This window comes from Alexandromys fortis, unplaced genomic scaffold (assembly GCF_014885135.2).
Source record: "Alexandromys fortis isolate MF-2015 unplaced genomic scaffold, M_Fortis_MF-2015_v1.1 scaffold_189, whole genome shotgun sequence".
In the NCBI taxonomy this organism is placed as follows: Eukaryota; Metazoa; Chordata; class Mammalia; order Rodentia; family Cricetidae; genus Alexandromys; species Alexandromys fortis.
The window spans coordinates 2,957,425-2,980,542 of record NW_026068081.1 but is presented as its reverse complement, the minus strand read 5'-3'; the positions used below and the strand labels follow the sequence as shown (position 1 = coordinate 2,980,542).

The following is a 23,118-nucleotide window of genomic DNA, read 5'->3' as shown; positions in this document are numbered from 1 at the left end:
CGAGGAATGTTTCTACAAAGTTAGGGATTAAAGACACTGATTGATATAAAAAAGCTGAAGAGTTTAACAATGTTTAAAATCAAAGCTGATAGCCAGGTGCAGTGGCACACACCTCTAATTCTAGCACCAGGAAGGCAGAGGCAGGCGGAATTCTAGGAATTCCAGGCTATCCAGGGCTACACAGTGAGACTCTGTCTCAAAAAAAAAAAAATCTGAGTACATAAAGAACACAAATGAAAACATTTAATATTTTACTTTCATTATCATGAAACAGCTAATTAAAATACTGACATTATATTTTCCCTCATTAGCACTCCTGACGTTCATTCCTTTACATATTATCCTACCATTAAATATCAGCTTAGCTAGAAATAGTATTTTTATACTGGCACAACAATAGACTTCCCAAGACTGCATTTGATTTTTTTTTTTTTTTTGCACTGCTGGGGATGTGGCTTAGGGCCGCATGCATGATAACCACATGTTCTAACTCTGAGCTACACCCTGGCAGCTGAAAGAACTATCTTAAGTAATTCATTAACAACTTAAAACATCTAATGCTCACATTTTCTATTCCACACATCTGTGAGTTAGCCTTTTGGTTTGCTTGCTTTTAGAGCAGAGGTAGACTTAGCCCAAAATACATTTCTAGGGCAGACTATAGAAACAGTCAGTTTTCAAATTCCAGAATTGCTTTTTACAGCAACACCACCATCATTCATTTTGTTAACAGCCCATTTGTGACACATTCAAGACAGAGATATGCCATTTCCAAGTTCTGCTGGGGCAGGGGCAGACACTGTATGGAGCTAAAAATATTCACACCAAATCACAACGTAAGATTTAAACTTCTGCTGCCGCTGCGACTTTCTCTCTGTGACATTACATGATTTCACTCAAAATTTGGACTTTCAAACCAGAAAGTTAGGGTCAACCTTAAAAAGCCCAAAATAACTTACTAATTGTATCAACAAGCATCTTTTATTGAAGGACTGAAGGATTCAGAAGGCACGGAAGCACTGAAAAGCCATTCCAGAGCGCAGTAGCCTTTTTGGCTGGGCATAGTGGCACACATCTGGAATCTCAACACTTGGAAGGTAGAGGCAGGAGACCAAGAGCTCAGAGTCATCCTTCGCCACAAAGCCCGAGGCCAACCTGAACTGCTTGAAACCACACATCAAAAAATAACCCCCAAAACAAACAAAACAATAACCTTTTTATGCCTAGAACCCACAATTTCCTTTTTGATGTTAGAAATGTCCACTTGTACAGTGGGAAAGTCCTCACTTGTCATCCTTCCCTTTGGTCTTCCTGTACACCATCTCCCGAAAGCTGGCCAGAATCTTGTTCTCCCTCTTCCGTCTTTCTTCCTGGTTAAAGGATGCAAGGGCTCTCTTCTCGTCTGCACTATAGATCTGGTTCTCTTTCCGCAGTCGCACGGCCTCCATTCGACGATGCCTAAAGACAATTTTAGTTTTTAATTAATTTCTTACTAATAATTCTTATAGTATATCCTCATTAATCCTTTCTTAATATAGAATCTTCTATTTAAAAGGTGACAATAGAACCTGGAGATCGGTCATCAGATGATTATACATTTTATCTATCGATGGTCCCTTTTCCTTTAACTTATATCTAGTAGTTATGATCACCAATGTTTGTCAGCATAATGGATATTATCATTAATTTCAGATACTAAAGACAATTCTTTTTTGCTTATTTCTAATAAACTGACATGGGAAACTTATTAAATGTTTTAGATGATGTGTATTTTTTTGTTTGGGGGTTTTTGTGTGTTTTTTAAAAAGAGTTTCATTAAATAGCTCTGGCTAATATGGCTGACCTCAAATTCACACAGATCCACCTGCCTCTGCCTCTCCAGCACTGTAATGTAAGGCACATGCCACCATGCCCAGCCAGTAATAGTGGGTTTTGTCTTTGTGGAGTCCATAACAGGGCAGATGAAAGATTTCTCTTAGTTAACCACGTGTCACATTGTCAATGTTCAACTTCACTGATACAAAGAAGAGAATGAAGTGAAAATCTATAACTGATGAGGAATCCTGTGGATAGTTTAATATCCTTAGAATCCAGAAGGGTCATAAAGAAAACGGGATGCAGTCTAAGAGTTAGATCAGTAAAGTACAGAAGCAGAGGAAAACTATAATGTTGCATTCAAAGGGTCTGTTATTTAGAGAGAAAAATAAATGACCTCTTTTGTGCATATGTACCCAAGCCTACATAATTATTTCAAGAAACTTCTCTCAGAAAAACCAAGAAAGACTGGGTAACAAGAGGAGAGAATCATTTCAGGTTCGTGCAATGGTATCTAGGGATAAGATGGGAGAGTCGAGGAAATGGGAATATATTTAAGTTGTTTAGTGCAGTTACATGGTACAGAAAGATGCTATAATGAACACCTACATGCGTGTCTCTAGTCCATGGGCAGGATTTTCTCTTGGGTACCCTAGTATAGTGCTGCTTGGTTATAATGCACATGAGAATCCAACTTTCCAAGATAATGTCACATTGTTAATGGATATGCTACCAGCAGTGTTTAAGAGGTCTTGTGTATCTGCCACTGTCAAAACTTTGAATCTCTTCCTATTAAGTGGGTACAAAACAGTATTTCACCAAGGTCTTGATTTCCATTTCCAATAATCATGAACATCATTTAGTTTATATATAGGATACATATATTCTTTTGATTGACCTTCTGTCATTTCCCCGTATTTCTTTTATAGGTGTTCATTTAAATATTCTCATTATCAGCACTTTATCAATTGTGTGTATTGCAAAAGAATCTTACCTGAGCTTGTTATTTTCACATTTTAATGTCTTTTGATGGACACGAGTTCTTACTTTTAGCCTAGGCAAACTTCTAGGTAGCACATGTTTTGTTTTGCTTATAAAATACATTTTTATCTAAGAGGCACCCTCTCTGAAAGTATGTTATCTAGTGGCTACTTTTTATATATAGTGACTCAGTGTTCTATGTTCTTCTTTTAACATATAGATGACATTTTTCCTATTCCATTTCCTGAATACTTCTTTCTGCACAGATCTGGCATGATCTCTCATACACACAAATTCCACACATGTAAAACTGTCCTTGGGCTCTGCATTTTATCCCACTGAATAATTTGGTTATTCCCTATGCTTCCTAAGGCCTGCAAGCTTCTTAATTCTCATCTCTGATAGGCCACATCTTATTTGCCTACTCTTCTTTAGAAGTAACATGGCTAATCTTGGCCTTTCAGACTAAGAAATACATTTTAGAACATTTAGAGCATTTAGAACAGCTTTATTAAGTTTCATAAACTGCTGTGATTTTGTTTTATTGAATCTACAGATAAATTTGAGAAAACTGATTTTACAATATTGCTATTCTATCTTTGAACATGGTCTGTCTCCATAATTCTTTTTTAGTGTTTCTTTTTTATTATTCATCCATTCATTGGTTTTTCAGGACAAGGTTTCTCCTTGTAGCCCTGGCTGTCCTAGAACTCTCTGTAGATCAGGCTGACCTCAAACACAGAGACCTGCCTGCCTCTGCTGTCATCCTCCAAGGTGATGCTGGTTTGCAGAAATCTAAGATTCTGGGGTACTTTAGAGAGAAGGGTCCACATATATTTGTCTCTTGTATCAATTCAAAATAGCAGTTTTAGTAGATAGTTTGTAATCTTAAAGAAGCCACAGTTCCACATGAGTTCAGTATTGCTGCCCTTCCTCTCCCTGATTAGTCAAGTATTTTCTGTTTCTTCCATAGTCTTATTTCCTCATGCTGAACCTCACATCCTTCATGATCCCTAACTGTTACTCACTTCCAGAAATTCTGGTCTTCTGAGACCTGGAGGCAAACTCAAAAACCAACAAAGTTTATCTCATGGGTTCCCATATTCTTCTATGATAGATGGCTGAACTTAACTATATTTTCCAGGGTAAAAATTATACCAAAATATGAATACAAAATAAAACTGGAGGGCTGGGGAGATGGCTCAGAGGTAATGAACTGGCTGCTTTTCCAGAGGACCTGAGTTCAATTCCCAGAAACCACAAGGTGGCTCACAACCACCTATAGTGAAGTCTGGTGCCTTCTTCTAGCATGCAGACAGAACACTGTATACATAATTAAAGTCATTATTAAAAAAAAGTATACACCACCAGTGCCTGGTGAACCAGTTGTTTAAAATAAAACTGGAAACTAGTCTTTAAATTTGGAGATATTGTAAAGTTTGAGGCTAAGTTTTATACATAGTTAAATCTTATTTAAGTATGTTTTTCTTAATGAAACCAGTATTTGTGTGTGTGTGTGTGTGTGTCAGCATGTGTGTACAAGTATACTATTTTCCATTAGGACATAGTCACTTAGTGAAAACATCACCAAAATATAATCCTAGTAGTAATAGAGAAGGAAAAGAGTTAATTATGGAAACTGATTCAATGCCCAGAAAATACCTGCTACCACTCATTACGTAACCCGAACATTCAAATGATGCGATCTCTTCACTCGTCAAGCCAATTTCTCCTCTTCGCGGGATTCGCTTTCCAGCTTTCACATATTCAGCCATAGCTGCACCCTCACCAGGTAACAAAGCGTGGCCATAGCTACAAGGTAATTCAGAATTCACAAAAGACTCATTAAACTATCTCCATAGAAAAGGAGCGCACACGTCATTTTCACTCAGATAGTAGTGTGCATAACAGTACTGAGCAGCTGTGTGCCTGATGTGAGTTACTTCATTTTTATTAGAGAACATTATACTGTACTACTAACCTAGAAATGTATAAATAATCAGGAAGAACAAATGAACCAATGTTTACAAGTAAAAACTCACACCTTATAACTATGGGTTAATTAATCAGGTATTACCATTATTGTTTGTCCTCAGAGCATTCTCTCTAAAAACCCAAATAAATATCACAATATAACTTGTAACAAATAATAAAATAATGCCATACGGTAAAAATTATCTTTTGCCTTTGATTAAAAGAGATTTTTTTTTTAAAGCAGTTCAGTGATGGTTTCTTTTTTGGTTTTTTTTTTTTTTTTGGTTTTTCGAGACAGGGTTTCTCTGTAGCTTTGGAGCCTGTCCTGGCACTAGCTCTTGAAGACCAGGCTGGTCTTGAACTCACAGAGATCCGCCTGCCTCTGCCTCCCGAGTGCTGGGATTAAAGGCGTGCAACACCACCGCCCGCGGCTACCGATGGTTTCTTGTATTTCCTATTAAACTTGAAGTTTGTGATACACAAGTAATCTCTGCACTTACAAAATTTATATAGTTATAAAGATAACTATACTACACTATAAAAGAAACACAAATAATATACTGCATGGGCTGCAGAGGAGGCTCACAGTTAAGGTAAAGACATTTACCATCAAGTCTGCTGACCCAAGTTCAATCCCTGGTAACCATATGGTGGAGGAAGAGAACCGACCCCTAAAAGTTGTCCTCTGACTTCCCCTCCCCCATAAAAAATGGGTAAACTGATAAAAACTTTAAAAATGGCACTGAACACGAGAAACAAGCAGTGCTGTGAGGACTAAAGAGGGTAGAAGCTTTGGGGTTCGCCATATGCTCCTTCTATTGGAAGGGGACTTTGAAGGACAGTTAAAGAGCTTGTTTTTATTTTGGAGAAACCAGGTCTCCTGTAGCCCAGACTGGCCTTGAGATCATAATGTAGCCTAGAATGTCCTTGAATTCCCAGATCTCCCTGCTTCGTCCTTCCAAATGCTGGGATCACAGGTATGAGCACCATACTGAGCTAAGAAAGTCCTTTAGATACTGCAAATACACTGCTACTGGCTGAACGCACAGTTCAGGGTCAGCCTGCTAACCTGGCATGACCATACTCAGTACTGCAGAAAACAAAGCAAATAGCCTACAACAAAGAGAACCACCAAACCCCACAACTGTACACTGCTACTTACTTCAAAGGCTTATCATCTTGGGAAGCAATTGTTTTGGGAGCCTCTGGGCCAATGAGATCTGATGGTTCTTCTGCCTCTGCATGAAAAATATTAAGAAGCACATTCACAACTTGACTAATCAGTTACTGTTTCATGTTTTGAGTTAGTCAACTGCAAGAACCTACTTGATCGATCCTTCCAAGGATTCTCTAGAAATTCTTCTTGGGACTCTTTGGAGCTTGAATCACTGGAGTCTTTTCTGTTCTTCTTAGACTTCTTTTTCTTAGATTTCTTCCTGCAAGGATTATAATTTAATACAAATTAATTATTCTCATATTAAAAGGCATTCTTATGTTTTCTTTTCAATTCAGTTTTCTCAGTTAACCAAGTAGTATTTTACTATCAACAAGAAATAACTAAAAGATCAACAAAATATATTTATCATGTAGAAAGTTAATAGAAATAAAATAACTTAAAAGTTAACTCTCAGGCAGGAGGTGATAGCTTATGTCTGTAATTGCTGCAAAAAAAAAATCTTTTTGTACACTGTAAAGAAGTGTCACTTTGATTGGTTTAATAAAAAGTTAAATGGCCAATAGCTAGGCAGGATTTTCAGGACAGAGAATACTGGGGAGAAGTTTGAGTCTCCAGTCAGACATAAAGGAAGCAAAACCTGCAGGAAGAGAAGTAAAAGCCACGAGCCACATGGTACCACACAGATGAATAGAAACGGGTTAATTTAAGTTATAAAAAAAAGCCTAAGCTATCAGCCAAGCTTTCATAATTAATAAAATGTCTCTGTGGTGTGATTTGGGAGCTGGTTGGTGGGACAAAAAAAGACTAACTACATGTATTCCTAGCACTTGGGAGCTAGAGGCAGGAAAATCAGGAGTTCAAACACATCCTATGATATCTAGTGAGCCTGAGGCCAGTCTGGGGTTTATAGACCCTTGTGTAAAAAAAATAAAATAAAATAAACATCAGAGATTAAAGAGATGGTTCAGCAGTTACAAATGCTTGCTGCTCTTTCAGAGAACTAGAGTTCATATCCCAGCACATCAGGTAGCTCCAGGGGATCTGATGCCCTTTACTGTCCTCTCCAGGTACCTGTATATACATGACACATACATATATACACTTAAATGAAAATAAACCTTTAAAAAAATAAAACAATCCCCAAAACAAAAAAAAAATCCCACAAAAACAAAACAAAATGCAAAAAAAAAAAAAATAACCGCCACAAAACAAAAACGAGTTCTCATCAATGTAAGCGTTAATAAAAGTTTTCAGTATAATGGGTTAAAATACAGCAAATATGTTTAAATAGCAGCATTCAAAGTAAACTCCCACTGCTTTGCAATCTCAGTGATATACTGACTCTTGACAAAGACCATTAGTTTGCTAATATGTTAAAAAGAGACAAAACATCTGTTGCCTACTGATGGTGTTACATAGCACCACCTAGAAAGTATTCCTGGCCGAAGTTCCAATTTGAACCTTGCCCACCTCAAGATACCTTCCCCTTCTCTCTCCAAGAAATAGAGAAGACAGAAAAACATGCTAATTTACTCTGAATAACCAATTTGATTAGGGACATTAATTGTATTCTGATTTGAATAAACTACAGGAAAAAAACTACAGGGAATTGACTATTAAATTTTTTTGTTTTCTCAAGACAGGGTTTCTCTGAATAGGACTGGCTGTCCTGGAACTCACTCTGTAGACCAGGCTGGCCTGGAATTCACTCTGTAGACCAGGCTAGCCTGGAACTCACAAAGATCAGCCTACATCTGCCTCCTGAGTGCTGGGATTAAAGGTGTGAGCCACCACTCCCCAATGACTATTAACATTTTAAGCACAATAGAAATTACTATCTTTACTTTTCTTTAAACGAATACCTTTTAGAGAAAGGTACTAAATTATCAAATTATTTATGGAGGGAATGATAGCTCTCATTAATACCAAAATGATTGGAGGGTGGTAGAGATTACCCATGAGAGGGTAATAGGTCAGACTGAGTGTGTGTGTGTGTGTGTGTATGACCATTATACTATTTTACATAATTTTATCTACATTTTAAACTTTTTCATTAAAAAGAAAAGAAAAACTGACGTTCTCCGTTTTCTCTTTTTTTCTTTTTTCTTAGCTTTCTTTGCTCTTCTTTTTGTATCTTCATCTGAAAATTAAAGCACATTATTATTAAAAAGAATTTAAAGTTCAAAATCCCAATATTTTAACAGGTAAATATTCTATTGTAAATATTCATTAGTTGTTACAGAGAAATTTATTCATTCTAACATTTATTGAAACTTGCCAGGAACTATACTAGGGGCAGGAATCAAAGAAATTAAAGCCATGGACCAGCAAGATGGCTCAATGGGTAAAATGCTTACTATCCAAACTGACTTGAATTTGAGCCCTAGAACTATGTGGTGGAAGGAGAGACTTGATTCCTATAAGTTGTTCTCTGATCTCCACACAATTTATAGGCATGTATGAATGCATAACACAAACGATAAATAAATGTAAAATATTAAAGTCCCCACTAAGTATAAATAATATAGGGAATCACTATTAATTTACTCATTGAGTTAATAGCATTGATTAAATAGGAAAATGTCCTATTTCAAAGATATATATATATATATTTAGTCAAGGAGAATGACAACTTACTCTGAAGAGCTCAGCAACTTCCCCTATCCCCATATTTTATGCAACTATATCAAAATGCTAACAAAACTAATAATAAAGATGATGATTACCTTATTCCCTTTACTTCCCTGAGAATTGTCAAAGTTTCATAGTGAGAAAAACAAAAGCAAAAAGGGACAACGCTGTGCATGTAGCAGAGGAAGAGAATGCTTTCCAGAATCTCAGTGGAATGGAGGGAGATGGTAATGAAACAAGCAGAATCTGGGCTGACAGAGGAAAGCATGGAGGAGAACAAACTCTAACTGGTCTTAACAATAAAAACCTAGATATTAGGGGGTGAAAGCTGAGAGATCAGAGAAGCAGAGTGGCCAGTCACTAGAGAGTTCTTACCTCTACCAATGTTCAGATTGAAGGGCCGACCCTATCTCTACAAATCCTCAGACTGCTGCGTCTCTATGAAACTTCAAAATGCATCTGTCTCTACGAATTCTGAATCCCTCCGACTGCATCCTCCCACCGCATCTCAGACTGCATCCTCAGACTGTATCTCTGTCTGCATCCTCAGACTGCATCTCCGACTGTATTCTCAGACTGCATCTCTGACTGTATCCTCACACTGTATCTCAGATTGCATCCTCACACTGTATCTCCGGCTGCATCTCTGACTGAATCCTCAGACTGCATCTCCGACTGCATCCTCAGGTTGTATATCCAACTGCATCCTCAGACTGCATCTCCGACTGTATTCTCAGACTGCATCTCAGACTGTATCCTCACACTGCATCTCAGATTGCATCCTCAGACTACACCCCAACTGCATCCTCAGACTGTATCTCCGATTGCATCCTCTGACTGCATCTGTGACTGCATTTTTAGACTGTATCCTCAGACTGCACCTCATATTGCATCCTCAGACTGCATCCTTGGACTGTATCTCTGACTGCATCCTCAGACTGCATCTCTGACTGAACCCTCAGACTGCAAGTCAGATTGCATCCTCAAACTGTATCTCCAACTGCATCTCTGACTGCATCCTCAGACTGCATCCTCAGACTGTATCTGACTACATCTGACTGCACCCTTACACTGTACCTCAGACTCCATCTCTGACTGCATCCTCAGACTGCACCTCAGACTGCATCTCTGACTGCATCCTCAGATTGCACCCTCAGACTGCACCTCAGACTGCATCTCCGAATGCATCCTTCGACCGCATCTCTGACTGCATCCTCAGACTGCACCTCAGACTGTATCTCTGACTTCATCCATGACTGCATCCTCAGACTGCATTTCCAACTGTATCCTCAGACTGCATCTGACTGAATCCTCAGAATGTACCTCCGACTGCATCTTCTGACTGTGTCTCTGACTGCATCCTCAGACTGCATCTCTGACTGTACCCTCAGACAGCATCTCAGATTGCATCCTCAGACTACATCTCACACTGCATCCTCAAACTGTATCTCCGACTGCATCCTCAGCCTGTATCTGACTGCATCTGACTACACCCTCAGACTGCATCTCTGACTGCATCTCTGACTGCATCTCTGACTGCATCTTCAGACTGTACCCTCAGACTGGATTCTCAGACTGCATCCTCAGGCTGCATCTCTGACTGTACCCTCAGACAGCATTTCAGACTGCATCCTCAGACTACATCTCTGGCTGAACCCTCAGACTGCATCTCAGATTGCATCCTCAGACTACATCTCACACTGCATCTCTGACTGAATCCTCAGACTGTATCTGAGACTGCATCTCTGACTGCATCCTCAGCTTGCACCCTCAGACTGCACCCCAGACCGTATCTCTGACTTCATCCTGACTGCATCTCTGACTGCATCCTCAGACTGCATCTCACAGTGCATCTCACACTGCATCCTCAGACTGCACCCCCGACTGCATCCTCAGACTGTATCTCCAACTGTATCCTCAGACTGCATCTCTGACTGAATAATCAGAATGTACCTCCGACTGCATCCTCTGACTGCACCCTCAGACAGCATCTCATACTGCATCCTCAGACTACATCTCACACTGCATCCTCAAACTGCACCCCCGACTGCATCCTCAGACTGCATCTCTGACTGAATCCTCAGAATGTACCTCTGACTGCATCCTCTGACTGCACCCTCAGACAGCATCTCATACTGCATCCTCAGACTACATCTCACACTGCATCCTCAAACTGCATCTCCGACTGCATCCTCAGACTGTATCTCCGACTGCATCCTCAGTCTGCATCTCACACTGCATCCTCAGACTGCATCTCACACTGCATCCTCAGACTGCACTCCCGACTGCATCCTCAGACTATATCTCCAACTGCATCCTCAGACTGTATCTCTGACTGCACCCACAGACTACATCTCAGGTTGCATCCTCAGACTGCATCTCCAACTGCATCCTCAGATTGTATCTCAGACTGAATCCTCAGACTGAGCTCCTGTCTCCTCCCACCTTATATTCCTCTCTGCCCATCCTTATAACTCCTTTCTCCTCCTCCTTAGTGCTGCGATTAAAGGCCTGTGATCACAAGTGCTGGGATCACCTTTGTGTGGCTATGTTTCTTGTTTAGACAGAGTCAATCTCGTGTAGCCCAGGAAGGCCTTGAACTCACAGAGATCTGTCTGCCTCTGTCTCCCGAGTGTTGGGATTAAAGGTGTGTGCCACCACTGCCTGGCCTCTATGGCTAACTAGTGGCTTAGCTCTGCACTCTGATTGATCTTCAGGTAAGCTTTAGTTGTTAGATGACAAACAAAATATCACTACATATTTGGGGATATAGAGGAATTTTAAAAGCAGCCAGAAATGCACTGCAAGATGACTCAATTGATAAGATTGCTTATTGCTGGGCTTAAGGACCTAAGTTCAATCCCCAGAACCCACATGATGGAAGGAGAGAAATTTCAACTCCTCAAAGTTACTCTCTAACTTCTACACATATCCCGTGGTATGCATGTCCACATAAACACATATGAACAAAATAAATGAAGAAAAATGTAATAAAAACCATGGCTGATTTGGGACAATAATTAAGGAATGGTTGACCTGGAAGTGGAGACTAGTTGTTTTTGAAATCTGTGTATCACAAACCTACTGCATGTCCACTGCTGCTCAGAGTAAGCCAAGGCGAAGCCAGGAGTGACTAGCTCGGAAGGCAGAGGCCTGCTGTACCAAGTGACACATACTTAAGTGCAGAAAATATAATCAGAAAACTAACATGGCTAGAATTACGGCTATAATTCAACAAATTTTTTAAAAGCTCAGGGGCTAGAGTAATGGCTTAGTAGTTAAGAGCCCTGGCAGCTCTTCCAGAGGACTGGGTTTGATTCCCAGCACTCACATGGTGGTCATAACCAGCTGTAACTCCAGTTCCGGGGAATCTGACAGCGGAGGAAATACACATGGTGCACAGACCCACGCTTGCAGACAAAACACTCCCACACATAACATTCTGAAGAATGAGAATGCAGTCCAGGGTTTGCAGAATGACACAGCTTTCTTACCACTGGAGTCTGTTTCGGACTCAGAGTCACTGTCACTGTCTTCAGAATATTTCTTATGCTTTCTTTTAGATGACTTTTTCTTTCTCCTTTTCTTGGATCTTTCTTTTGAATGACCGGATTTCCTTTTCTTCTTCTTTTCATCTGTTGTAAGTACAAGTGAAAAATTAACTTCTACAGAAGGATTTCCAAACATCTTACTATATTGGAAATGATGAAAAGAAACAGCTGTTTGGTAGCCTGGGTAAAAGCAAGGTCCAATGTGCAATTATTTATAAACATACTTTTGAAATTTATGAATTAATTCCTTATTTTACAAAATTACCTTCTGAACTAGATGTTGAAGTAGTGCTTTTCTTTGGCTCTTCATCCTCTACTGGTGTATGTTCATCAGAGCTGAATTAGAGAAAACGGTTGTAAGAAATATGTTCCATAGGGCATTAAAATAAGCATACAGTTTTTCAGCAACAGCACTCATTGCCTAGGAACCTTTAAAGCATTTAAAATTATTCTTATTATTAATGTTGCTTTTATCTTACTTGTGTTGGCATTCTGCCGACACATATGACTGTGCCTGGTGCCCACAGGGGCCAGAGAGAGCATCGGGTCCTCTAGAATTGGCTGTACAGAATAATTACTATATGGGTCTTGTGGCTCAAACTCAGGCCCGATAGCCAGTGCTCTTAACCACTGAACCACCTCTCTAGCGCCCAAAGACAAGCCATTTTTGTAAGAGTATATTCAAGAGTCTACCATCTCCTTAATAACAAAATAACTTATATTTATATAATGCTTCAGAGTTTACACACTACTGTTAAAAAAGCAGTGTGTAGCTGGGTAGTGGTGGTGCACGCCTTTAATCCTAGCACTCAGGAAGCAAAAGCAGGCAGATCACTGTGAGTTCAAGGCCAGCCTGGTCTACAGAGTTCCAGGACAGGTTCCTGCCACACCAACTCCAGTGTCGTCTGTGTGACATGACATATGTCATTATGCCGGACAGGAGCTACATGTCCTATGGGACTAGGCTCCCTGGAGGTCAATGGCAGACGGCCCAGTATTAGCCACTGCTGAGGCATAGATTGTTTCTCGATTAGCTGGCTATGCGGGATATGGGCTTTGCATAATCTCTTTTATAATAATGATATTCTATGTATCTACAAGACAAGGATTGTCTCTTCACGAACAGCTCTGGGATAGGGAAGCACAGTATGGGAATGTATAAGACTACATACACGGGATGTATGATGAGCAAGGGAATAGATACGGTATGGACAAAGAGGGTTATATTATACTCTGAACTTTATGGATAGGCTTGCTAGATCCCAAACCCCATGGTGTCTGCTGCATAAGAAGGTACTAAAAAGTATATTTCAGCAGGTGCAGAGAACTGATTAGGTATATTTGGTCACTAGATGAGATAAAGAAAGGGTTAGGAAGAGGAAAGGCCATGATAGCGATAATGAGACAGAAACTTTCTATTCATAAGATGAAACCACTTGCCTGAGGTTTACATTCCCAAGGACAAGATTTCCTCTTCTAAGGATGCTTTATGTCTAACACCTGTTCCTGATAATATACTTTTCTTAAATATTGCTGATGTGACTAAAAGAAGCTTTCATACTGTGCCAACCAATGACACATGACCTTCTGATTTGTTCTTTGTTTGAATACTATATAATGAAAACATGAATTCAGTAAAATCACAGCAGATTCCAACCACTCTCTTGTGTGTTGTGTCTGTCTGTCATTCACCGAACTTGTACCTTCCTGATTACCAAGACCTGCTTCTCCCACGGTCTGAGTGGCTCCCCACTCAGTCCATGGCAGGTTCCAAAGCTACACAGAGAAACCCTATCTTAAAAAAAAAAAAAAGCAATGTGTAAGATTTATATTTTCAGAAGAAATTCACAAGATACAAGTTGAGAAATAGAAAACATAAGGAAAGATCAAGAAAAGGCAAACATGAAGGTTGATGAAAGAGTTCATGATTTTATTATTGACTGTAGGAATCAAACCTAGGTCTCACTGATCTATAACCAGGAGATATCCTAGCTTCAGAACTTTATTCTAAGTAGGTAAAGGATATACACTGGAACAACTCCCATCTCCCTAGACCTTAACAGACTACAGAATTAGCAAAATAAATTCTGAAAGTAAGCTTTTTGTTTGGGGGTTTGAAAACATTTTTCACATTTAGCTTGCTTAGTACGTGTGTGAGTGTGTGTAGGTGTACACGAGTGCACGCGTGCACATATGTGTCCACTACTGTGGGGGTCTGAGAACAATATTTAGGATTTGGTTATCTCCTTCTACCCATGTGGGTCCCGTGGATTTGATGAAGTTGTCGGAGTTGGCAGCAAGCACCTTTACCTACTGAAACATATGGCTGGCCTGCACAGTTGGCTTTTGAGACAGGGTCTCTAGTTCATGCTGGGGTTTAACTCTGTAGCTAAGGATAGCCTTTCACTTTAGCACCCCTACCCCCTGCCTCTACCTCTTCAATCCTGAGATTATAAATCATGTACCACCATGCCTGGTTTATTTGGTGCTAGAGATTAAACCCAGGGAATTAGGCATTCTAGACAAGCACTCTACCAGCTGTTATTTGCACAGCAAGTAGAGTGTGCACTGCTCTTGAACAGCAGCTGAGCTTGACTCCCAGTACCCATGCTGGGTGGCTCAAAATCACCTAAAACTCAAGTTCAAAGAAATCTGATATCCCTGGCCTCTGGGGGCACTAGCGCCTAGCTGTGCATACCCATGGAAACCCACACAATACATATAATTAAAAATAATAAAAATAGCAAGACATGGTGATACACACCTTTAATCCCAGCACTTGGAAGGCAGATGCAGGTGGATTTCTGTGAGTTTGAATCCAGTCTGGTCTACACAGTGAGTTTCAGGACAGCCGGGGGCCACATAGTGAGACCTTGTCAAAACTAGTAAATAAATGTAAACAAAAATTTTAATTCTTTGGGAGAGGCTCTAAAAAATTAAAATGCTTTGATGATACCCAAGGAAAGTTAAAATATTGTGTCATCCTTAAAGTTTGGAAGATCACATGCTATAACTTGGGTATTACTTATCAAAATATTTTTAGGGTTTCTTTTAATCCTCACTCAATGAGTTATCTGTAAGAACAAGTTTCAGATAATATCGCTTTATCATCCTGACACAAATTATAGGTTTCTTATTAAGCATACTGTCTCAAAAAAATCCAAGAGTGGAGCTGAGTAGGGTAGCTCACGCCCTTAATCCCCACAGCTGTTTCTGAGTTCAAGGCCAGCCTGGTCTAAAGAGCTAGTTCCAAGACAGGCACCAAAGCTACAGAGAAACCCTGTCTTGAAAAAAAACCAAAATTAATTAATTAATTTAATTAATTTAATTAAAATAAATAAATAAATAAAAAGAAATAGGCATGGGGGCCAGCAAGCTAAAGGTGCTTGTTGTCAAGCCTGATATCCTGAGTGCAATCCTTAGACTCCATACTGTAGAAGGAGAGAGCAACTCCACCTGTGTGCTAGGGCACACAGATACCCGCTTAGAAAATATTAATGTTTAAAAAGAAACTAAGAATCGACTAAAAAGTACTAGATATACTTCAGAGTATTAGATATAGAAAACGTTTATTTGAAATTGTCAAAGAACAAATTTAATTAATAAAAATGATGTCATCAGCATTAAGAAACATTGTTTTAAATAGCAGCATATTAATTTTAAAAATTCTTGGTGACCTTAATGTAGACTTGAAACTCTGAAAATCTAAGAGGAAATCCTTTGAAATACGAACATATGGGATAAAGAGATGGCTCAGTGGTTTAGCACACTGGCTGTTCTTTGCAGATGACCTGAGCTCAGTTCCCAGCACCTACACAGCAGTTCACAACCATCTGTAATTCCAGTTTCAGGGGCTCTAATGCTCTCTTCTGGCCTCTGCAGGCCCAGGGTATGTATGCAGTACACTTATACACAATGTAGGCAAAACACTTATAAAATAAATATTTTTTCAAAAAAGATAGGCGTAAGTAAGAATTTTCTAAATAGGATACCAGTTGTTCACAAAATAAATCCCCAGATCACAAATGGGACCTTACAAGATTAAAACCTCTTACACAGAAAAAAAAAATTGAGTGAAGAAACAGCTTACAGAATGGGAGAAAACCTTACATCTGGCAGAGGAGGATAACAAGAATATGAGGAACCAAAAACATTAAACAAGAAACCAACACAAGGGAGGGGGAGGGAAATGGGAGGCTGGGAGGAGGCGGAAACTTTTTTTTTCTTATTCTCAATAAAAAATAAATAAAAGAAAAAAAAAGAAACCAACACAATAAATGCACTCAGCCAGGTGGTGGTGGCACACCCCTTTAGTCCCAGCACTTGGGACAGAGGAAGGCTGATCTCTGTGAGTTCAAGGCCAGCCTTGTCTACAGAGTAAGTTCCAGGACTTCTGGGTCTACACAGAAAAACCCTGTCTCAAATAAACAAACAAATAAAAAATAAATAAATAAAAACAGGCTAATGGAATGAACAGATGGTTCTCAAAAGACAAAATACAAATGGTCAATAAACACATACACAAAAATTCAACCTCATTATCCATCAGTGAAATGTGGATGAAAACTACACTGAGAGTCCACCTTACCCCAGCCATTAAGAAAACAATTAAGAGCCTGGCAGTGGTGGCTCAGGCCTTTAATCCCAGCACTAGGGAGGCAGAGGCAGGCGGACCTCTGTGAGTTCGAGGCCAGCCTGGTCTGTAGAACCAGTTCCAGGACAGGCTCCAAAGCTACACAGAGAAACCCTGTCTCAAAAAAAAAAAAAAAAAAAAAAAAAGAACGAGAACAACTCAGTACAAATGCTGGTGAGGATGTAGACAACAGGGAGCCTTTATATACAGTCAGTTGGAAAATAGACTGATCCAGCGTCTGTGGAAAGCAGTATGGAGGTTTCTCAAACAACAACAACAACAAAAATAGATCCTCCACAGAATCTAGCTCTACCACTCCTGGGCATCTGCCTGATCTGCCCGAAGAACTAGAGTCATCACATCACAGAGACACACACACACAATGTAAACTGCAGACTATTCACAGCAGCTCAGCCGTGGGACAAACCAGGTATCCAGCTACAGACGTACAGACGTAGTGTATGTGCACAACATTTCCAGCCAAAAAGAAGAATGGAGTTCCACCATGTACAGGAAAACAGGTGCAAAAGGCTATCATCCTGTTGAGCAAATGAGGCCAGTCCCAGAAATACAAATTTCATGTTTTATCTGATTTGTGGTTCCCAGATTCCATATAGTCCCATAAGATCATGTATGTATGTATAAAATGAAAGAAGAAATGAAAGTGTTTAGGAGAACAAAAGGAAGCAAGGGGTGGGAATATGGCAATGGACAATGTTATATCTGTCTGAACTTTTTTTAATTCAGGGGTCAGAGAGGTAGCTCAGTTGATCAAATGTTTGTCACATAAGCACAAGGACCTGAGTTCAGATTCCCAGCACCCACAGAAAAATGATGGGTGGGGTGGCATTCACCTGTAACTCTAATCAGAGAGGCAGAGACAGCAAGATTCCTAGGGCTTATTGGTCAACCAATCATGCTCACTGAATCAGCACCAGGTTCATTGAAAAACTCTGTCTTAAAAAAGAAGGTGCTGGACTAGCAAGATGCCTTAGCAGGTAAGGACACTTTATGCCAACCCTAACAACTTGAATTATATCTCCTACAACCCTCACAGTGGAAGATAACCAACCCCTGCAAGTTGTCCTCTGACCTCCACATGTGTTATGTGAGTACACTCAGAACACCCGTGCACAGACTGTGTATGTGTGAGAGAGAGAATAAATCAATGTAAACTTAAAATATAAGGTAGAGAAGAGATCACAGAAGATATCTGACTTCAAATTCGGAACCCCGCACACAATCACTCACACACATGAATTTTCCAGGTTTTGAGTGTCTACTTTCCCCAGCTCACTAGCCCACTTCCACTCTCAGGAGGGCCTTCTTTCTTAATAAATTACCTCTATTTTTATTACTTATGCTAATACCTAGCAGTCTGATGGTGGGTTAGTTGAAAAAAAAGAAAAATATTATAAATATATTATTTTTAATAACGAATCTGAGTAGGAAATTAATGATTCATGAGTTATAATTTCAAGACAGCAGTTAAGCAGGGCATGGTGATCTATGCCAGGAATTCCAGCATTTAGGGGGTTAAGGCAGGAGGATTGCTGTGAAGCTGAGTTCTGCCTTGGTTATTATACTGTGGGTTCCAAACAGCCTGGATCAGGGAATGAGACCATGTCTCAAATACAAAACAAAACAAAACAAAACAAAGCAACCCCCCCACACACACACACAATGAATGTGCTAAAATCTACTAACTGTATCTGTAATTATTACCCATGTTCCATGGGGTTTTTTTAATATAAGGGGTAAAATAGTATAAATCATAAGAAGGCAAAAAAAAATTTTGGTAAGTACTTGAAGCTCTTCACTTAAAAATTTTGACAGTAGGGCTGGCGAGATGGATCAGTAGGTAAAGGCGCTTGCTGCTAAGCCTGACGACCTGAGTTCAATCCCTGGGACCCACATAGTGGAAGGAGAGAACCGACTCCTTCAAGTTGTCCTCTGACCTCCACCTGTGCACATACATACATGTTCAAATAAATAAAATGTAAGAAAATATAATTAAAAAAATTTGACTGCAGACCAGGATTTAAACAAATGCTATTAACATTTTAAAATGATATTTTTTTAACCTACTTACTCTGGTTCAGGATTCTTTGGAGAAAGTCCCCAAACTTCAGGAGCTCCCAATTCTCCAATTCTCTCTCTTTCACTTAATCTCCTAAAAGATATAAATATTTAAATTATAACTCAATGGATGAACTGTTTCCTAAACATATAATAAAACTCAACAGGAATCAAGTCTTCTAGTATTATGTTCCTCATATATCTTTTGAGACAGGATCTTACCGTGTTGACTAGGCTGGCCTTGAACTCCTGGGCTCAAGTGATCCAGCCTTCGACATAGCTGGGGCTACAGAAACACCTGGATTTATGTATGTTTGAAAAGTTAATAAAAACTTGATTTAAATATAAGCTCTGTAGGTAGGAGTTGATGCTCTGATAGTATCATAAACAGGTGTAAACTATAGAGTGCTTCAGTGGCAGTGGCAAAAATGAAAGAAATGGCAGTCAGACTGTCAAGGGCATCCCTTTTACTGAATGTGTGGCATAGCTTCTAAATGCCCATTTAACTGTAAAGTGTAACAGAAAGGTTTTGAGGGTGGAGGAGGTTGGTGTTTTGTTGTTGGTTTTTTTTTTTTCTTTTGAGACGAGTTTCTCTGTGTAGCTTTGAAGTCTGTCCTGGAACTTGCTTTCTAAATCAGGCTGGCCTCAAACTCACAGAGATCCGCCTGCCTCTGCCTCCCCTAGTGCTGGGATTAAAGGTGTGCGCCATCACCCCCGGCTAAGAAAGGTTTATATTTAAAAATAAATTCATTTGTTTACGTATATTTATAAAGTAGTGAAATCTTTTGATTTGGTCAAACTTTGTTTTCAGAAACCTAGGAAGTAGTGAAGATAAAGATGAAATAAAAATAAAGGGGATTCTGGAGAGAAAGGAAAATTTTCTTTAACAAAAACTGTCCTCATGCTCCATAAGGCTTATGACCAGTTTTCCATCCAGATCCTTTTAGGGGTAGGAGTATGTTCTCTACTCTTGGGAGGACACCTTTTTTCATTTTGTGTATGTGGCTAATTCTGTTTTAATATTTACTACTACTCATAAACTTAACATACAAACTCTGGGCAGGAGAGATGGCCCAATGAAGAGCACATATTGTTCTTGCAGAGGACTGGAGTTTGGTCCCCCGCATCCAAGACGGTTGATTCTCAGTTGCCTGTAACTCCAGCTCCAGGAGATCTGATGCTTCTGGCCTTCCAAGGCATCTACACTCACATGTACATATCCATACACAGACGCACATTCCTACACAGAATTCAAAACATAATAACCATGTATAGTGGTTGGTGCCTTCAGTCCCAGCACTTGGGAAGCAAAGTACGTCGGGTCCCTTTTTGTTGAGGCCAGCTTGGTCTACATAAGTTCTAGAACAGCTGTACAGACAGACCTTGTCTAAACCACCCCCCCAAAAGAAATAATTATTTGAAGATAAAAAATAATTATTGGGGTGGAAGCCTGAATTCCTTAAAGTGTAGTAGCTTGCAACTTACAGTTTAAAAATTAATCATTATAACAGAAATATAATTGGCTTGATTTTCTTTTAACTTCTTTCATCATGGGAAAAACTTGAAGGCTTTTTTTTATTTCGTCAAAATGATAATTTAAAAGGGAATTCATCTCTTTGTAACTGCTAGGGGAAGAATGCCTACCCAACCACAAAGAACACAAAGCCTCATACATGTTGCTCCTGTAATGTTTTAAAAGTTCTCATTTTTTAAACACATGCTACAAAGCCTAGTACTGAGCCTAAAACACAATGTTTAACAGACAGAATAAACTTCAAGTCATCTAAAAGTACAAATGCAAATTCCATCCAAGGAATTATAACATTCCAGTAAATCCTCTCCACCTGTTTTTGAGACTGGATCTCATATAGCAGGGTCCAGCTAGTCTTCAACTCCTGATCCTTTCTCAAGTCATGGATTAGAGACATGAGCTCACAAAACTCCTGGCTCACCGTTTGCTTTCCAGCCCACATACTCTGTGGGGACTACACCATGCTGAATAATTTAAATTGGATAATCAAGTCTCTAACAATTCAGAACTGTCTTACTGTTTCCGTTTTCACGCATTTATGGAAGTTAGTAGAACCTTAAAAGCCTTGTTACTAATTTCCCGCACCCCTTTCTGATGAAGAAGCGAAGCTCAGAGAGGTCAACTGACTTGCCCAAAGCTACCTGCTTCATGGCAAACAAAATCTTCATCCTCAGGCAGAGTGCCTGTGAAGCCTGCCCTTTTTACTATTAGACTTTATGTCCTCCCCTCCTGGAAGGAAAAAAAATATCACGAAAACATTTCTCAACAGTTAGAGAGTTTACTTGCCCCTAATGCCTGTAATGTTTTAAGTTTTATCCTTTTAAAACACATGGTAAAGGCCTAGTCCAGTGCCTAAGACATAATGCTTAACAAACATAATAAACTTCATAATATTAGCACTATGACTAATGCAGCAATAAATGCCTCTCTCTTAGGGTCTCACTCTCCCTCAGGCCGACCTTGAATTTATTCTGCAGTCCAGGCTACCTGCCCTCCATTCTGAATGCTGAGCCATCATGCCCAGCCTTTTTAACGTATTTTCTGAGACACGGTCTCCTGTATACCAGGCTGGCCTTAAACTTGCTACGGAGATGAGGACGACACTGATCTGACTTCCTGCTGAGACTCATAGCTGTTGCAACCACAGGCTTTTTAAACCAAGAACTCCATTAGAGGAGATCTGATCTCATACCTGCATTGCTTTTCATGGTCAAAAATGGCTGAGACCACTTCACAAAACTTTTCCTAATATAGCCTCATCCACAGTTTGGCAGAGTACTTTTCTTACATTCATCTAACCATCTTGCATAGAGGAAGGTTTCCTCCTACCCAATACAGACCCTTAATTAAATTCCTTACCAATTCCCAGCAAAACTTTCCCACTGACATCGTGTTATCGCAAGCTCGTCTGTTCCTTCATGCAACAAGCGATGGTTGTTGCATGCCTACCAAGAGGCAGGCACTACTAATTCTGTGAACAATAAAATAGAACCTCTACTTTCCACAAGTTCAGTTTAGTGAAGAATAGCGAGAAGCTCACGGATAATGACACAACCAAAGAACTACAATAGAGCCGAGGCTCTTAGCGTTTTCAGCCTGCAAAGACAGGAGGGGGGAAGTAGGTAGTGGGAAAACGGGGCACTTTATGAAGGAGTCTGGGGATGAATGAAAATTTAAGTTAGAAAAGGATAAATTAAAAGGTCGTGAGATGGACTGAAGAACAGGATGAAAAAGGTGCGAGGTGGGTGGGAAGCAAAATACAAACAGAAACAATGAACGACTGGCTGGACTCAAAGGCAGACGGACTCCAAGAGAGGATGCGGCGATCTCACTCACTTCTGCCGCAGACTCTCCTCCCTCTCCTTGTCCAGCAGGCTTGGCCATGGCTTGTCGCCCCCGTAGGGGCGCGAGTAGCCGCCATAATAGGCAGACGAGGATGCAGAAGCAAAAGGGGCACTCCGCTGCGCAGAGAGCCGCTCTCGAGAACGCGATCTAGAGCGGGAGCGATAAGACTGGTTTCGAGAGCTTTGGCTGAAGCCGCTCAGCGAATGGCTCAGACCATTCCGGTCACAGAGCCGAGAACAAGAGCGAGAGCGAGAGCGGCGACCCCGCGGGGAGCGGGAAGACTTGCTGGGCTTAGGGCTCCTCGACGAACTGCGCCGTTTTCCCCCGGAGGCCTCCCGTTCAGGGCTACGCGAGCCCGACACAGGAGCCATGGTGGTGGAAGCTGAACCCGCCAAGGGGCGGGACAAGGGGGCGCTCTCGCGGCCCCCAAAGGGTCTAAGACGCCAGGCGTCCAAGAGCCCGCAGCGTTTAGCAAACCAGGAAAAAAAAAAAGAAAAAAAAAAAACCTCGGAAACAGTTCCGGGTACGTCGGTAAACCCCTTCCCCTGGACCCAGGCGCCTTGCAGCCAACAGGAAGGGATGTGTGTATTAGTATAAAGAAGCCGGTCGGGAAACTCGAGCCACGGACTCGTACAGTTCCTAGTGAGGTTTCAGAAATGTAAACCGCGCGAACTCTAATACCTGGAACCCTAATACCTGGAACCCTAATACCTGGAACTCTAATACCTGGAGCAAAGTTACGATGAATGCTGTACATATTTCATTGAGTAGCTGTGTGAACAACACCAATTCTCAATGTGTTCCGTGTGCGGTTTTATTTGCCTGTATGGTGTGAGCTTTTGTATCTGTGTATGTATTGTAACAGACACACATACACGCGCGTGCACGTACACACACCGCT

General features: G+C 40.4%; 1 protein-coding gene across 1 annotated transcript; it reads right to left on the bottom strand.

Moving 5' to 3' along the window:
- Positions 1 to 962: 962 nt before the first annotated feature.
- Nkap (NFKB activating protein) lies at positions 963 to 22,717 on the bottom strand. Its single transcript, XM_050121922.1, has 9 exons — positions 22,209 to 22,717; positions 18,855 to 18,935; positions 12,395 to 12,465; positions 12,073 to 12,213; positions 8,024 to 8,087; positions 6,097 to 6,206; positions 5,933 to 6,008; positions 4,459 to 4,608; positions 963 to 1,458 (listed from the first exon to the last, which is right to left on the bottom strand). Exons 1-9 carry the CDS (start codon positions 22,586 to 22,588, stop codon positions 1,284 to 1,286), a joined length of 1,248 nt encoding a protein of 415 aa, XP_049977879.1. The 5' UTR covers positions 22,589 to 22,717; the 3' UTR covers positions 963 to 1,283.
- Positions 22,718 to 23,118: the final 401 nt, after the last annotated feature.

What these genes read in the sequence shown, in the direction of transcription:
- Nkap (XM_050121922.1), bottom strand. Translation starts at nt 22,588, where the DNA reads ATGGCTCCTGTGTCGGGCTCGCGTAGCCCTGAACGGGAGGCCTCCGGG. An exon ending in GTCCGAAACAGACTCCAGTG is followed by an intron (nt 8,088 to 12,072) that starts GTAAGAAAGCTG and finishes TTTAATTTTCAG; the next exon opens with ATGAAGATACAAAAAGAAGA. An exon ending in TACGTAATGAGTGGTAGCAG is followed by an intron (nt 1,459 to 4,458) that starts GTATTTTCTGGG and finishes AATTGTCTTTAG; the next exon opens with GCATCGTCGAATGGAGGCCG.